The 17,765-nt window shown below is 40.2% G+C and overlaps 6 protein-coding genes across 6 annotated transcripts; 2 read left to right on the top strand and 4 right to left on the bottom strand.

Annotated features, from left to right (window-relative positions):
• Positions 1-1,423: 1,423 nt before the first annotated feature.
• On the top strand, positions 1,424-2,671 carry PHALS_10180 (elongation factor tu; the record flags this gene model as incomplete). The annotated part of the gene is made up of 1 exon (XM_024725559.1): positions 1,424-2,671. One exon carries the CDS (start codon positions 1,424-1,426, stop codon positions 2,669-2,671), a length of 1,248 nt encoding a protein of 415 aa, XP_024576324.1.
• A 193-nt stretch (positions 2,672-2,864) lies between these two features.
• Positions 2,865-4,439, bottom strand: PHALS_10179 (tkl protein kinase; the record flags this gene model as incomplete). The annotated part of the gene is made up of 1 exon (XM_024725557.1): positions 2,865-4,439. One exon carries the CDS (start codon positions 4,437-4,439, stop codon positions 2,865-2,867), a length of 1,575 nt encoding a protein of 524 aa, XP_024576323.1.
• A 2,429-nt stretch (positions 4,440-6,868) lies between these two features.
• PHALS_10178 (Zinc finger, RING/FYVE/PHD-type) lies at positions 6,869-8,299 on the top strand (the record flags this gene model as incomplete). Its single annotated transcript, XM_024725556.1, has 1 exon — positions 6,869-8,299. The coding sequence occupies one exon, from the start codon at positions 6,869-6,871 to the stop codon at positions 8,297-8,299; it is 1,431 nt and encodes a 476-aa protein (XP_024576322.1).
• Positions 8,300-8,364: 65 nt separating this feature from the next.
• PHALS_10177 (uncharacterized protein) lies at positions 8,365-11,331 on the bottom strand (the record flags this gene model as incomplete). Its single annotated transcript, XM_024725555.1, has 5 exons — positions 8,365-10,343; positions 10,412-10,494; positions 10,569-10,691; positions 10,759-10,805; positions 11,323-11,331. The coding sequence occupies 5 exons, from the start codon at positions 11,329-11,331 to the stop codon at positions 8,365-8,367; spliced, it is 2,241 nt and encodes a 746-aa protein (XP_024576321.1).
• Positions 11,332-11,939: 608 nt separating this feature from the next.
• Positions 11,940-13,595, bottom strand: PHALS_10176 (START-like domain; the record flags this gene model as incomplete). The annotated part of the gene is made up of 1 exon (XM_024725554.1): positions 11,940-13,595. The coding sequence occupies one exon, from the start codon at positions 13,593-13,595 to the stop codon at positions 11,940-11,942; it is 1,656 nt and encodes a 551-aa protein (XP_024576320.1).
• A 3,057-nt stretch (positions 13,596-16,652) lies between these two features.
• Positions 16,653-17,123, bottom strand: PHALS_10175 (zinc-finger containing partial; the record flags this gene model as incomplete). Its single annotated transcript, XM_024725553.1, has 1 exon — positions 16,653-17,123. The coding sequence occupies one exon, from the start codon at positions 17,121-17,123 to the stop codon at positions 16,653-16,655; it is 471 nt and encodes a 156-aa protein (XP_024576319.1).
• Positions 17,124-17,765: the final 642 nt, after the last annotated feature.

Here is a 17,765-nt window from a genome sequence, read left to right as displayed (position 1 = left end):
GAACGTGTGAGTTCTCAAACAAGGTTGTAATTATTTGTGGTGCAAAGAAGGCACCGCTGCTTGTGAATCGTGGATAGGGGTTGTGGGTAGGCTTAGGGGCGAACAAGTGATTACTTAGGGTCAGGGGAGGGGTTTGGGTTGAAGGGAATCAGAGCTGAGAATTAGGGTTGTACATAGGGCTAGGTGCTCTAAAAAACTGCCTATGTACTACGCAGATATTACTGTCTATGCATAGAGATATCAGACTTGATGTAGGTACAGGTGGCACAGTAACCACCTTTACTGTGGCGATATAAACCGACATGATAACCCCGTTTTTATATCAATAGATTGTACAACACGAACGACCAAAGAAGTCAGTGAGTATGTTGCTACAGCAACTTTTCATAATGCAGAGATTATTCATGAATACTATTCAAAGGATTGTCATAAGTTAAGAGTTTGGTAGAGGAAGTCTAGGCATATCTTGCACTAGCCACATTTTCTTGCGTCAATCGCAAACGATGTGTTCATTATCTCAATTTAAGTGACGCAAGTCAAGACATCAGCGTTTGGGTACGCTCTACTTGAAGAACACCAGTCAGTGTGATATCTAGAGTCATAAGACAAATCATCAATCAAGAGATGGGGCATAATGTCTCGCTCTTCTTGATATTACAGAATAAAATAGGATTTGGACGACCGTGGTATACGACTTACGAGCTCATCTAAATGTGCTCATCAACTTTGAAATTGCTTGGCATCTTCAGCGTAAGTAGCAGCTGATGAATGCCCAAACACATGCTAAGAGAGAGCGAACTCAACAAAGTTTTACATGCCTGCTCTGCAAATTGTTGACTCAATGAACCTGTGATAGATAGGCATGTTTAGTTTGAGCAATGTTTGGTTTATGCAATTATGGCATTTGTTATTTCTTTGTAAATATATGCTTAAAGATGGTGAAGCAATATATTCTTGCTTGTGTACTATTTTTCATTTCTGCGTACTATTTTTAAGATCATAAAGATCTCGCTGTATTTCCTAGAGTATACGACTTCAAAGTATGTACTGACTTGTGCCAACGAGTAGTTATGAGAAGCAGAATATGCTTAATCCGTCGACACTAGCGGGCTTAATGAAGTAATGAGTTTGCTTTATGGCATTATAACTTGTCAAATAAGGAATTTAGTATTTATAGCAAGATTAGTTTGTTCTTAAGTTTTGTATCAGTTTCAATGTGTGGCTTACAAAAGTTAATCTACTATTCATTAAGCAAAATTTGTGAATAAAGCGTTGGAAATAATCAACTGTTACGTTACAATCACCCCTTCCAATCATATATGATATCTTGGTATACTGATAAATGCCATCCGCTCAAGCTGTTCAGCCGCCCAGCCAGTCGCTTTCCACCGCACAGTCCAAGACCTCTTTTTAATCCGATCTAATGGTGTTCCTCCGTAAACTCCTGGCTACATCGGCCAAGGTGTCACGTTCAGCCACGCGGTCTATGGCTACATTTGACCGTACCAAACCTCACGTAAATGTGGGAACAATTGGCCACGTTGATCATGGTAAAACAACGCTCACAGCTGCTATCACCAAGGTATTATCCGAAACGGGCGGAGCTGAATTCACGAGCTATGCTGACATTGATAAGGCTCCTGAGGAACGTGCTCGTGGTATTACAATCTCCACTGCTCATGTCGAGTATCAAACAGAGAAACGTCACTATGCTCATGTAGACTGCCCAGGTCATGCAGACTATGTAAAGAATATGATTACGGGTGCAGCTCAGATGGATGGTGGAATCTTAGTCGTTTCAGCTGGTGATGGTCCAATGCCTCAGACACGTGAGCACATTTTATTAGCTCGTCAAGTTGGTGTACCCGCTCTTGTGGTTTTTATGAATAAAGTAGACCAAGTCGAAGATGAAGAACTTTTGGAACTTGTTGAGATGGAAATTCGAGAGCTTTTGGAAGCATATGATTTTCCCGCTGATGATATCCCAGTCGTACAAGGATCAGCTTTAGCAGCTGTCGAAGGACGTGATCATACAATTGGACGCGATGCTGTACGTAAATTAATGGACGAAGTTGATGCGTACATTCCAGACCCCGTTCGTGATTTTGAAAAACCATTTTTAATGCCTGTTGAAGATGTTTTCTCGATCTCAGGACGTGGAACAGTTGTATCTGGACGAGTAGAACAGGGTGTTATTAATACGGGGGATGAAGTGGAACTTGTGGGTATCAAACCTAGCTCTAAAACGACGTGCACGGGTGTCGAAATGTTTAAAAAGTCGCTAGATCGTGGTCAAGCTGGTGATAACGTTGGTTTACTTTTACGTGGTCTTAAGCGTGATGAAGTGCTTCGTGGTCAAGTATTGTGCAAACCAGGTACCATAAATCCTCACACGAAGTTTGAAGCGGAAGTTTACGTTCTTAAGAAAGAAGAAGGTGGACGCCACACCCCGTTTTTCAGTAATTATCGACCACAATTTTTCTTCCGTACTGCTGATGTTACGGGTAACATTTTGCTTAAAGAGGGCACGGAGATGGTTATGCCTGGTGACAACACGGCTGTTAACATTGAACTTATTCATCCTATTGCTTTGGATTTGGGGATGAAATTTAGCATTCGTGAAGGTGGACGAACCATTGGCGCTGGTGTAGTGTCCAAGGTCGATGTTTAACTGCGGCAAGTATATTTGTCAGTAGATTAGGCCAAGTGTGTCATCTACAATAACATACTAATACCTACACTTTTGACAAACACTTTTTTGTAGACACCCAATTGATTAAATCTCACATGTATCGTCAATTCTTGTCTACTTTTTTCTGTTACTAGCGAGATCCAAGCTCTTTTACTTGAGACTACCGTCGATTTTATGACGCAGCTACAGATGCAGCCATTGCAGCCTTCGCAGACGCTGCCGCGCTGCTCGTTGCTCGCGACTCTGAGATTGAACTTTGATACGTACGAAACGCATTGACAATATGCGGAAATGTTGGACGCAACTCCGGCTGACGATTCCAACATGCTTTCATTAGTCGCGAAAAGAATGGCGGGCAGTCGCGTGGGATATTTGGACGCAAATTGCGATTGAGTACACCCAATGCAGCCTGAATTTGACTCATTCCGTCATATGGGCACTCTCCTGTCACAATTTCCCAAATGACAATCCCAAATGAAAAGACATCTGCTTTTTCTGTATACTTTTGATTCCCTAAAACTTCTGGTGCCATCCACTGAACAGTACCACAGTTGCCAGTCATCGTTTGTACATGGGCCTTGACACGCGCAAGTCCAAAATCGGATAATTTGATATTAAAGTTTTTATCCACCAATAAATTAGGACTTTTTAAATCCCGGTGCAAAATGGGTCGTTCGAAATGGTGCAGATACGACATGCCCTTGGCCGTGTCGTAGATAAAACGTGAGCGCATTTCCTGGTTAATCGACTTGCGATTCATACGTAACACACCCCATAGTGATCCACGTTGTAATAGCTCCACTACTAGTGCACGATGAGGTGGTTCCATGCATGCACCCAAAAGTCGGCAAATATTTGGGTGTCGCAACACACTCATAATTTCCACTTCTGACTGAAACTCATTCAAAATGTCACTACGCAAATCTTGGCAAATTAGCAATTTGACTGCCACACTTTTACCACGCCACTTTCCCTCGTGCACTTTACCAAATGCCCCTTCGCCTATCATACGACCCAATGTTATTTCGTGAAAATTAATACTTTGACTGTAATTTGTGGCACGGTGTTTCAATGTCTTGTCTTTTGTTGCATCCACTGGCGCAGGTGGAGGTTTGGCAACTGGCACTGTATCTTGTGCAATTGGTTCTGCCTTGACAACTCCATCACCGACACTTATAATGGTCAAATTTGTCCTAGTTGACTCGGTGTCACTATTGTCCGTGTCAGTAGTTGCCTTCGTGTCGTGACCAGCATTGAACCATGCCGACAGAAAATGAGGAATTTTGGCCTTCTTCGCTCCATCTAGCTTCAGTTGTTGAACTGGCTCCATGTGTTCACCCAAGAACTCGGTCGAATCGCGACGATCACGTTGTTCACGAACATTGTTATTACGTATAGTCGCCACGGCATCTTCTTCTGGCTGAATCTCTTTTTCTTTCGCTCTTTCAACACGTTGCTTTGCCTTTTGTTGTCGCCGCAACTCTTCACGAAACGCAACTTTTTGGGTAAGATCTAAAGTTGCAGCCTCTGAATCAACAGGTTCTGGTTGTGGTGACAGTTTGGGTGCACGTCGTCCTACCCCAGGTGTTGGACCCATTTTAATAGGTGACCCCACTGTACCAAAGAATGTGCTTGTTCGCGATGCAGGCGCATTTGGGTCGATCCGCAATGGATTAATGGGCTTTTTGCGGCGCTGGAACGTCAATTTCCGTTGATTCCCCCTCAATTTGGCATTCTCCTTGTTCATAGTCAAAGATTGCCGAGACCCTTTGGTTTGAAGTAGTAAATGGAATGTGGCTGCCACCCTCTCGACGGCTTTTCACTCTCTTCCACACTGCGAGTCGGTTGCACTCATTCTCTCCCGCACGTTCAAAACGGATCTTGCCAGCTGAAAAGAGTTAAAATTTAAAAAGGGCCCTTTTTTTCTCTTCCAAGTGGTATTACTAAGATAATGAACAAATTATGAACTAGATGGAAACGCAATGCCGAAGGTGAAAGACGTCGACTTGAGACGAATGTCTTCCTCTCTTGAGCTTGCAGAGCATTGATTGATGAGTATTGAAGACTACTATACTTATGATTATTATTTCTTTAGCTTGCAGAGCATTGATTAATATGTGTAGAATTAAAATGTGTCATACTTATGGATATTAATTTCACGAAATTCAGCAACATATTGCTTGAAAATGACAAATGCTGTAGAGTTTTAAATACTGGATGTTGTACTGGCTCAATTTCTCTGTAAGAACACTAAAAGCAAGAATACTGTACGTTCGGGTCAGTGTACATAGTTTTCGGTTCCAGTTAAAAGTTATTTTGCTTAATTTACACCTAGATTACTTTAAAGAGTCAGAGTAGTATAATGAAAAATTTCAACCTAGGAAAGATTGTGTAAATAAAGTCTGAAATCTAACATGAAGTAGTCATTTTCATAACCAAGAACATCAGAAATGGCTCTAGTTCATCAGCTTTCTTCGAATAGAGTTTTTAATGTCTCAATTGCATCGTAGAGACGTTCGATGATGTTCTTGATCTCAGTATTGCCAGGATAAGAGTAGACAACATTGATCAGATTCGGTATTTGATTATTAAACATTCTCGTTGTACTGCAATGCTTATCACTTTGATTGCCCTTCGCATCAAGTTACCTCATCTAGTTCAGCGTTAGTCGAAGATATACATCATTAGTTTCAAATTAATGTATTTGAACTTCATAGTCCTCATCTCTATATAATCGTATCCTTACACGCACCTAGCTTTGCATTAAACATACGTTTCTTCACAGTATTTTCTTCTAGTTCTACCTCACTTGATACTGAGCCATCATTCTTTAAAGTCGTATTTAATTCAGTTCAACTATCCGGTAGATGCATCACTTCTGAATTGTCAACTATATCATTGATTTGGATTTTATTAAGATTTGTGGCTCTTATCCACTGGCATCTTCTGTCCACATTGTTGAAGCAATTCTACAAAACTTATCTAGTCTCAGTACCATCTTCATATCAACTACGGCAATTCTCAATCATCGATTACAAGCTCACATGTCAAATCTCGTCGCAATTGATGCTTATAGTGCGAGTTTCTATTTCAGGTTTATCGTATTTTACTTACTTACAGCTCGACTCCTTAATCTCTTGTCGTGCTAGCTCTGTGCTTATTCCTTCTTATGCCGATATGCTTCTGATTTCTTCACAGCATGAAATTTGTATACATCGATGCATGGTTTTAGAAGTTACGTCGTGATTTGCTGCTGGTTGAGTCTGAGCGCATACAAAGTTGGCGCATGATGGAAAGATGTTGTTGAGTAGATGTAAGAATTTATAGTTGTATGCTATGATGTCAGAGAACTTTGTGCCCGTGCAAAGGCATAAATGTAACTTTCTTACATCCAACATTACGAGAAAAATTAAAAATTGTATTGACTTACGCTCACATCGTCAAGAAACGAACGCGAGTTTGTAGCTCCGATATTAATATTACTCACAATTACTAATCAAATCTCGGTAAATTAAAGGCGAATGTTGCTGTAAATGTCGATGCGAACAAATTACTATGATATTAAGTATATTAGAATGAAGTTGAAAACATATATTACGCTTTTTTTCTTTGACTACTAATTGATTTTCTCGAACCGACGATAATTTCTTGTGGCAGTTTTAAAAGTCCAGTGACTTGTCACTTCACGTCATCATTTACAATTTCCCGAAAACAATCGCTAACGTTGAAACTCACGTTATCCAGGGTTGACAATATTATAGTTCATAAAGTAATAATTAATATTCAAAAGACTTGATTGTCGTGTTTTTTTCAACATTTCTATTCATCTCGGCTTTCTTAAAATTTCCAGTGGCGATCACAATTGTACAATTCACTCCCCAATAGTAATATCACTCACTAGCCATTATAAACTCTCAAAAGATCAGCTCCCACATGTACGTTCACTCGATCTGTCCATTCCATGTCGCTTTTCGTCGCTTCTCGTGTGTGTTTGAGCTAATTCTTGGCTTTTAAACTTGTTTGCTTTGCTTTAAAGTGTTCATTCTCGTCATCTCGTTTGAAATATAGACAGGGACAAACGTGTTAGAGTGTGTGGAAGAGATTGAAAGAAAAGGAGAGACGAACGAACGGAGTGGTTTTTAAAAAAAGTTTTCATTTCGTCTTGTACCACCGAAAATGACCGACTTTCTTCATTCATTACGAGGTTTACCATGTTTGAACTTTAGTAAAGAACGAAAACAAGAGTTGGAATTATCAAGTGATGATCTGATTGAGAATGCATTAAAAGTATATGATCAATTTCATGCTCATAAACTACATGATCAAATTACACAAGAATGGCGACTTGTTAAACGAAAGAAATCATTACATGTGTATCGAGAACGTGGGAAATCCAAGTGTCCAATATCTCGAAAGTATCTTTGCAGTGGTGTGATGCCTGGTACGGTTGAAGATATGGTCAATGGTACATATTCCGATGATACGGAAAATATGCGCATACGTCTTGGAATTCTTATGGAAAAATATCTCGATGCACGTGTACTACATGTCTTTGAAAGAAATGATCGAAGTGATAGTGTAATTTTCTCGGGAATTAAATGGTTAGCAATCAAGACTCCAACATCTGCTTCATTAATATATGATCGTGATATGCTCTTTTACAGTCGAATTGGACGTATTGTCGATAGTCGAGGACGTTATTTTGTTTATTATGTTGTCAATTCAATTGAATTAGATGAATTTCCAGTCCAACGACATCAGAATTTAGAACGAAGTTATATTTCATTCTGTTATCTCTTTCGACAAGTACAAGATGAATGGATTGGTTGTTTTATTATTGGAACATGTTCATTAGAAGGAACACTTCCACGAAGTTTAAGTGAACATATTACTACTGAACGAATGCTTTCAGTTGGAAAATTTCTTAATGTTGCTCGAGCAAAAGCATTTTCAGCACGTATTATTACAAATGCTGATCGTTTACCATCAACAAGTTCATCATGTGATGTTTGTATGAAGAAAAGCACAATCTTAAGTGGAAAATTCAAACTTTGTATGGGATGTCGTCGAAATACATGTCGAAAATGTCGTGAATGGTGTACTGTCTTTCGTCTTGATTTACGAAGTCAAAAGCCTGGAAAAGAACGATTTTGTTTACAATGTATTGCAGATATTACACGTCCAACAATCTCATCGTTTTATCTTAATAGTCTTCAGGAATCAACAAGTAGTTCAATGGAATTTCAAAGTACAAAATTGGCTTCGACATCGACTTCAGGTATTAATAAACACAGTGACAATTCACTCTCAGATCGTTCACAAGATAATGAATTGGAGGTTGGAGAAATACCAACGATGGAAGGACCTTTGAATTTAGATGGACTTGCCACTTTTATTGAACGTGCAAGTTTAGCAAGTACAAGAGAAATGCAATGGAATCAAGATGAACTGGAGTATTATGTTGAGATTTTGCGTGAATCAGGACACTTTAATCGGACAACTACGACGCAACATTTGTTATCTTTAGATAAAATGGACCAGAATGATGAGACAGATATAATCTTAGATGACACGGAGACTTTTTTTAGTGTCGATGAATTAGATTGATTTAAAAGATATTGACAATAAAAACAATAGACGCAACAATAACTTTTATACACTCTTTTTGGGTTCTATAGACTACTAGTAATCACATCTGCTACAGCAATAATGATGTTAAACATCTGCGAGTACATTCCAAGTCTTGAAGCATAAGCCATTTGTGCCGATGTATTAATAAGTGGAATCATTGGTTCTGCTGTCAATGTCTTGTCAAAACTTTTACTTCCTTTAGAACGTACATCTTGCAACTTTTTGCGAAAACGTTCTTTCACCCAACTTTGGATACGTAAAACAACCCCAAACCACTCGTCAAATTCCAATGTACGAATTGATTTGAGAACGAAAAATGTACGACGAAGACTTTCTTCTTCATATGAGATCATCATCCCCATTAAAAAAATTACCGACATATAGCCAGCATATTGTTGATAATAAGCTGGTGAGAGGTTACTTGCAGCAATAATAATGCCTAATGCAACAATAAAAGTTGTTGATGTTGCGTAGATGAAACGTACACGAAAACCTGAGCGATGGGCGAATAAAACTGCGTTTAAAAAACCCATATAATACACAGGTTTTGGTTGTCCAGGCGACTTTAGATTCGCTTTTTCGTATGCATCAACTTTTGGACCCGTGGATACAGCAAGTAGTAAAATTCCCATACAACACACATGACACGCAATGACAATAGATGAAAAAATTTGAGTTGAACGCACGTAACCTCCTTTGTTGATAAGAATATCCAGCACTCGATCTCGAGTTGCATATTGAACTTGAGCTGCTTCAACCACTCCTTTCATTCGTACTGTAGCTTGAGTTGATTGATCTGCTTCAATTGATACTTGACTCTTGTGATTTAGACTAATAATAACCATTGAATCTCTCGTTAATGCAGCATTTTTTGCTTCTTCAGCTTCTTTTACCCAACGTGCATAAAATGCTTTTCCTAAGAAATACATGAATAAAGCAGCGGAAAAATATAATGGAACAGTGACACCAAATCGAAGCACAAGTGCATACGTTAAATCACCATCATCCACAAGTTCATCTTTGTTGACTTTTAGAAATTTAATGTCTTGAAGTAATAAAACCAATTGATTGAGCAATAAGGTCCAAATTGCAAAACGAATTGTACGAAAAACTCCTTGATGTAATGAACCTGAATTTGGGTTTTCATACGGAAATGGATCAATGAGATACCAGTACCGATAAAAACATTCTTCAACTTCAGGATGACGAAATTTTAACGACAAACGATGCATTAACGTTTCTTTACTGAATTTGTCAGTTTTAATCTCTTCCACAGCATCAGCATCCATAGTACCTGAAAATGGCAATTGCAAACAAAAATTGCGTCGACGCAATAATTCTTGCCGATATTGTGAAACCATACCTCCAATTGCTGTGATACCATAATTAATTGCTTGATACGAAATGTCAGTAAATGAGTCAAAAAGTGAAGGTTGAGGCAAAGTATTGCGAACACTCATCATCACAACGAGATAGCTAAAGAAAATGGACCATCCAATACAGCACGATTTCACGTAACGCATTCGAGTGATACCAAAGATCGGAATGAGAAGAATAAGCAGCGGAATGATAGGTCCACGAATCTTTTCCACGGGTTTCTTAGCTATCATCATGGCCGCAACAACCACAAATACACAGGCCGTGACATTTTCCAGATATTTTCGACCAAGGGTTGTAAACGTGGCAAGAAATCCGAGTAAGAAACTGGGCAACATCACCCCAAATGTAAGAGTCATGATAGTTGTCTCATCTTGTTTCGAGCGCCCATTTACGTCCGATGGTGCCCATTTATTTGATTGCCACTCATTCACATAGAGCGTTGTAAGACCAACAAAACCAATAAAAAAACATGCACGCACTCGTGATACCGACGTCTCCTGTGTAATCGCAAGATAATTCTCTTCGTAGAACGTTGGAGCAACATTCGAAAAATAAAGAGAACGTCCCATATTCGTCTGTTGTTGGATCCGCTGAAATTGTTGCGTATAATAATTTCGTGCTTTAATTTGCTTCATGATGTCTGCAAATAATTATTCAAAAGGTTAGGTCATGATGGCTATGATGACATAGTGGCACGTGTAACTGTACCATTAAAGCCACCAGTGTAATTTGGTGGCGCATTTGCACGCAAAATTGTTTCATTTGCATCGTCATCAGTATACGGTTTCAAACTATGTGAAAGCACACGATAACGAGCGTGACTTTGGCTCTGACTCATGCTAATGCTCTGTCTACTACGAGAGACATTACTATAAGATGGACGAAAGCTTCCTCGACTTTTGGGTGTATCACTCTTGAGCTCAACAAAAGAACTGGTGCGCTCTTCCATTGTATTTCTTTGTACTTGACATACACAGCGTAATAAAAACTGCGGAAGAGAATTACAATTGACGTAAATGTATGAAATACAATGCAACTGGCAGCTTTGTTCAAACCTTATCTGGTCTGTTGCTTCGAGCAGCAGATTGAAAAGTGAACTGAACTACAGTAATGACAAAGTCGAGTGGGTAGAGAGAGCAATTCCCCGATCCCTACAATAAAAGACTGTAAAACGGTCGCACGCTGTGACCGACTGGAAGATCGTCTGGGGCTACGACACTAAACCCTTCGCCCGCACTTTCGGTGGTTAAACTAGAAATGATGCGGCAGGAAAATCTCGTGAGCGGCTGAGTTGCTGGATCATTTCTCAGCGGAAAGTCGTGGAGCGCAAATCGCTGACAGAATGCGTGACACCCCTTCCTGATGATGTCGTGTCAATAACAGATTAAAAAGGTCAGATACATCAGAGGTTTCTATATAAGCGACTGGCTATCAACGAAAGTGTTACATGTAGATGTTTTTGATTCGATAAATTGTTGGCGTGAATATCTTTCAGTCTGGGTAATTCATTTTTATCTGTCGTACGGATGACATCCGTTATTCCTACTAGACAGAACGCTGAGCTTATTACTGATAGGTGAATCGTTTGGACGACTGGAAAAAATGGGAGAGGCACGCACTCCAGACATAAACTTCAGAACAAATGAAAACGCCGATTTTGTGATTACATAATTTACTTTAGCTCATACTGTAATAATGGATAGTTAAAAAGCACGCAATTCATCAAGTTTGTGTTGGTCCGGATCTACTAATACTGCACATCACCGCCTCATATGGCCGATCACTTCTCCTATCAGCTAACGCTTGACTTCAGAATCTCATTTCTATTAATGTTCGCGAAAAGGCAACCGCCCGCTCACACAACCATGTTAAGTGGGTGTTGAATACTTAAAGCACCCGTGAAACTGTCCCGTTGCTGGTCAATACGTCACCAGCCTATACTAGGTGATAAACACAATCCACCTGTAAATAGTTGTATGACCAATCATTGTGACTTCGTAAGTGTAGTGTATAGCTTGTGGCGTACCAGAATGTCGATTGGGTGTTCGAAATTACATCCTTGCGCAATGCACCGTCGTTTTGACAGCTTCACTTCTTCATATATTAACTGTACATGATACTCGCTTTTACACTACACTTTACTTCTTTAAAGTTATTTTAGAACTTTTTCAATTTCTTACTCAACTCTTAACATCAAGTACTACGAAGTACAAAATTTGCAATTTCCAATGTTGCATTAATCCAGCTCATCAATACGAATGATTTTCGTTTCCCGAATGTCTTCCAATTGAACTTCGGATGATCTGGTTGAATGAGTTATAGGGACAGGAATCTTTACAAATTCTTGTACATCTTCATCATATACAACAGTCCATTTGACACAATGCTTGGGCTCCATCCGTGACCGACATTCGTCTGCGTCATCTTCAAAATATTGATTCTCGCCCGCACTATACATGCTTAACGAAGACGGGCTGTCGAAGTTGTTGTATTGAACGTCGTAATCTGGGGGTGTCTCTTGTTGCGCAGTAGAAATGATCGAGCTGCTCACTATGTTATCGCTCAAAAATCGATAACGTGTACCTTGTCGTAATACTGTATGTAGACTTGATCCTGATTTGCGCCGCTCCCGACGGCGGAATCGATTACTCAAAGTTTCGAGAAATTGTGTAATCTCGAGCAATTCTGCTTCATTCCATGTAATCGTCGCATCGTTGCTTGCCATGCACTTGTAACTCTGACAGATAAATTCTTTCTGTGTGCATAGTCGCATGGACGCATCCGACTTTGAGCGCATCGAGTTATACTCTTCGGTACCCTCATCACTTGATTGAAATGACTTGATACGTGTACCACATAATCTTTCATATACGTCGTCCAGTCCAGCACAAGTTTGAGCATATCCATTTCCAGTGACATAATTCACACAAGAGTGACAAAAGTATTCCGTTGCTGGTTTACCTGATCGCAATTGCATGTGGAAGACCTGACGACGCTCACGACATTTCCAACACACTTGACGACGGCAACCCATACACATTTTATGTGCCAAGCCAAGAATCTTGGCAGGCATAGCTCGACACACAACACATTCAGGTCTCTCTTTATCTACTTCAATTTCCATGCTCTTCACCATGAGTGCCGAAAAGTATTTAGCACGTGCACAACGTAGGAATTTGTTTGCACTTAGTATTTTTTCAGCAGCTATAAATGACGCAAGACTCATGGGCATATTAGTATTTAAGTTGACGTATCCAAAGACGAAAGAGCCGAGCCAATCGGGAGTTAATTGACGATAGAGATAACACAATGAAAGGTCCACACGTTGAACACCTCGCTCTCGATTCGCAGGGTATTCTGGTAAATCAATTGATTGTAGTATATGATATGCATAGCATTGACCACTTTGGTCTCGAAAGTGGCCCATACGCTCATACGTGAGCACATCTCGGTCACTCAATAGTCCGCTGGTTCCCAAAATGCCCCGCATCATAAACCACTTAATACCGGCAAAACTTACTGGAGCTTGAAGGTCATGCGCTTCAAAAACGCGTAATACCGCACCATCCAAGAATTTATCACTCAAAAGAGTTTTGCAAATACGTAAACTTTCCGTTGTGTCACAGTAGACGCCATTTAAAGTGTCGTCAAGGGTTCCAGGCACGATACCACTACCCAAAAGAAAATGCTGATCTTGTAGAGTGATGGCAACTCGTGGACGATAAACGTTCAAAGCATTACGGCGACGAACTAATTGCCAGTCTTGTAAGTCGGACGCAGTGTGGAATTTATCATGCTCTTTCAATGCCGAGATAAGAAGGTCATCACATTGACTATCGAGTTCTGCACGACGTGAGGCGCTAAATTGTATCGAAGGTTGACTTGATGCCATCCGTCGTGGAATATTAGAAGTGACATTTTAATAAAGCAAGTGGATAGATCACGTAAAAGAGGAAAAGCCATGGCACCTCATTTGGTGATCATAAGGTACTAGAGTAATCTAATATGATGCTGAGTCGAGGTTGACTGTACAGTAATTTTATCGATCAATAAATGGACTATCCAACTGCAAAAGGTTGTAATCAAAAAAGCAATCTTAAGACTATCCAAGATCGAGTCTGCGGGATGCGAGGGTTGCTGTTGTCCATATCGGAATAATGGAATTTAGCGGACATATCTTTAAGAGAGAATACCAAATCTCAAATCTTTACCATGAGTCGTCACGGCGATATAGCGAAACTTTTGTCTTATATTGTGGGAAAGACCTTGAATTTCCTCCTGATTAGGCAGCAGGATGTGAAGGAGGACACTTATTGTGGCTGCAACCCAATTTCAAGTAAACATTCGCTACAGATAATGTAGACACTACGAAAGCAAGTAAACACAACTTGTTACATACAGACAAATTTCAGCTTTCTTACCCGACCCTTTACATCATCAACACCTTGCATTTACATGATTTATGACAATAGAAGTATAGTTGACGAAGAGCAGAGTTGGAGAAGATTACGCATATTAGCGCACTTGATTAATGCTGCTGCTTATTCAACATGGATAGTCGGTCCAGAAGCTACAAATTCTCCTTTCGAGAAGAATCAAAGACGTGATTATAAAAATCAAATGAACAACAATTGTGATTATTCAAAACTACAATCTAGATACAGCTGACGAACACCTTCGTGTGAGCACGAAAGTTGTCGACGGCTAACCATCTATCCCACTTTACATCGCCGTTCCCTTGTTTGCACATCCGTCACGAGCGCATATTCAGTGCCATTTTAACCCATTTTCTTCGCTCCACCTTTATCGTCTTAATTCAAATGTCTAGGTGTCCTACAATGTTCGCGTTGTATCGGAACCATAAAAAGCCTCAGACAAATGCGCTTAAGTAGAAAGCGTAAAGGAGTAGATTCAATACGCAGCTAAGGACGTACAAATTAAAGTGCAGAATTGAATCTAGGCAAGTGGGACTCAACGTTTGATGAATTTGTTCAGGTCTGCCGTAGATATGAATAGCAATACACTTTGCACACGCAACAACCTTGCTTTATACAACTTTAAGAGCCCCCAGAGTAGACAAACAACAGGCATCCAGCCAGCATTGAGAAGAGCCAGAATTTAAGCTCTCAGACTTGAAGTAAAATACACAGGTGGGCAAAATTGAAGGGCTACTACGAGCGCTCGATGCATGCATCATTCAGTAAAACAATTGCAGCTGGCGTTGTCCCATATTTACAAGGTAAGCAGGAATAACTTGATATCGTCATTGAAAGAGAACTTTAATAAGGCTGAACTCTAGCTGAAGCTTACCAAGCTCTCGGAATGTGTTGATCCAAAGCTAAACTCTTAATGAAGGCTTAAATCAAAGTACCAAAAATACAAAACACAAATGCTACATCACAACATCCACCGAAACTACGGAAATTGAAGGACCACCAACAACCATACACTATGATGATGCAGAAGCTTTATTGCTGAAGCAAGGTGTTGTCTTACGACCACGCAGATTTGGTACTCAAGATTCTTCTATTCTACACCGAGATAACTGGTTCAGTCATTTTTTTACTGTACTAATCACTAGCATCTTGATAGCTCGTTATCTTGTCCTCAATTGATTTATTCGCAGTTTTTAGATTGAAATACTAAAGTCGAGCCAATGGAAAGGACGACCAAAGGTTCAATATTTTAACTTCTGCGAAACCCTATCAATTAAAAGTACCCATTTTGTTAGTGTCGTGATAAAAAACATTGAATCAATGTTAAAGGCGAGTGAGCTGCTCAATAACTGACAGTCTAAAGCGCCCATTAGGGTCAAATCACGGTCTGTCGGCGAAATCAAACTCTGGCAAAAAAAAGTAGGGACAAAGTTTGGTCTAGATCGAGCTGATGCCTCGCACGCAGCACTAGCTGCGAATAAGAAAATGATGCCCACACAACGACTTTGCTAGGGCAGCGCAGACCAATCTTCCCGAGCGTGAATGGCAAAGGACACTCACATATCGTAGACAAGATCTAAATCGATGTACGATAGCGACCCGCCATTAGTTCTATAATTTATTTAATGATGCTAAGACACCAGTATCGATTCATTATCAAAAGTCGCTTTTTCGTATTCAATATTTTCTAGTCTTCGGGGGCATAGCTACGGGGGGGGGAAGGATTCTCAAGAGTATATTTATTCATCGAGGTGAAAAGTAAGAACTGAAGGCAAAAAAACGTTGCAGACGTATATCTTGCCAGCGTCGAGCAGGCTAGAGTGCGGTTTGACCAAGGTCGAGTTTGCATGATTTTTGCGAAGTATTCCGTATCACAAGGACGTTGATTATGAGACTCACCTATGATTTTTGGGACGTCTACTCAAGAGTAAAATCCTGCTTTAGTAAATAATCAAACGGGAATTCTACAATATTATGAGAAAAATATTGCGTGAGTAAATGTGAAGTTTGCACATCCGTACTTTGCTGGATCGAAACGCGAAGATTGTAAGATCTTCATTATTTCCAGATAGCAGCTGTACGTGAAGAAATATCTAGTTGGCACAATGGGGCGAGAAAGAAGCACGATAGAGATAATACAACGTTGACGGACTGGTGTATTAACAATACCGGCAAACTACTTCGGTTCACCCAACGTGATCAGCAATATACTCAGTATGATATAAAAAAATGCTTTTTTAAAATAAAAAACTAAATGAATGGCTAAAGCTAAACGATTGTCAAAGTCTCAAGGACCATGACTCGTGCTTACTGACTAATTGGACAAGCCCGTCCTAAAACAACACAACGCGCGGTTATTCATTCACTACTGACCAATGCGTTTCTTATCCATCGCTTCTAGCAGCACGCTATTCAAAGCCATTACTCTCAAAGTCAGCACTTGACTGATTGCAAACTGTCTTTGGTCAATCCACTCATCTGCCAGCACTCCAAGTTGTATACCAACGTTGTAATTAGAGCTTTTCAAGCTTGCTGAACTCGCCACCGCCAGGATTACGACGAGCAAGCTCAGCACGATCCGCCGCCTTAAAATCAAACGAACAATTGTGCTGGTCTTCAAAACGGTGACTATTGCAGAAAATATAACCACATCGACACTCAATAGCAGTCAATCCCAGTTTTTTCTTGCATTCCCAGCAGCGCTTCTTGTTTTTCTGCACAAGCTTTTCCGTCGACATCGCCTCAACTGTTTCTTCCTGAAGCCCAGCGTTATTATCAACGATGTCGGCAGACGCAGATGCAGCCGTTTCTACCACAGTCGCCACGTCTACTTTTGCCTCGGTAGCGCGTGGAGATGCCACCGCTGCTTGTCGATCCGACATGGTTTTTTTCCAACACACGCTGCACATACCTCCACTGCCTGGCGCACCAAAAAATCCACAGCCATTTAAACACAATTCAGCGCTCTCACGCTCTTGTTGCATTCTGTCTGATTGATAAAGTAACGAATAATGAAGCTGTCGTAATCGCCGAGTATCGTTTACTAGTACTAAAGCCAGAACTTCGACCTGTTATACTGTCTTCCGACTCGCTTCTTTTGTACCTAGAAAAACGATGAATGTTTCCAGTTTTTCTTCTTCGGCTCTCCCTCCCTCTCTCTCTCTCGCTCTTGCGACCTTTCCACGTTCATCTCCCAAAATTGAACAGCAACAAATTTGTATTTAACAGACCTAAACCACGTCAAGGGTTCAGTTTGTCTTAGTTATTCCTCGCGCTCTGAGATCATTTCATTTTAATTGGACAGAATGTCGTAGAACAAAACTTAACACGCGACATTTACTAATTGGTTAAATTTCAGTAGGCAACTCCATTGCACACAGTATTGTATTACAACAACTTTTTGTGTCGCAAAGTTGATACGGAGTGGCGATATCTGAAAAAAGCCGGTATAGAACCTGAATGACTGGACGTGTAACATTTGTAATAAATCCCACGTCTATTAAACGACTCCTCACCTTTACTGAGATCACTTGAGATTCAGATTTTCACAGCAATTTTAGCCCCAGGTCGACGCAAAGCATTGTAGGCTCTAAGTCGAAAGTTTGATCCAACCTACATGTTAGGAT

The sequence above is a fragment of the Plasmopara halstedii genome (assembly GCF_900000015.1).
Source record: "Plasmopara halstedii genome assembly, contig: Scaffold_444, whole genome shotgun sequence".
Lineage (NCBI taxonomy): Eukaryota > Oomycota > Peronosporomycetes > Peronosporales > Peronosporaceae > Plasmopara > Plasmopara halstedii.
This window is presented reverse-complemented; position numbering and strand designations above follow the sequence as displayed.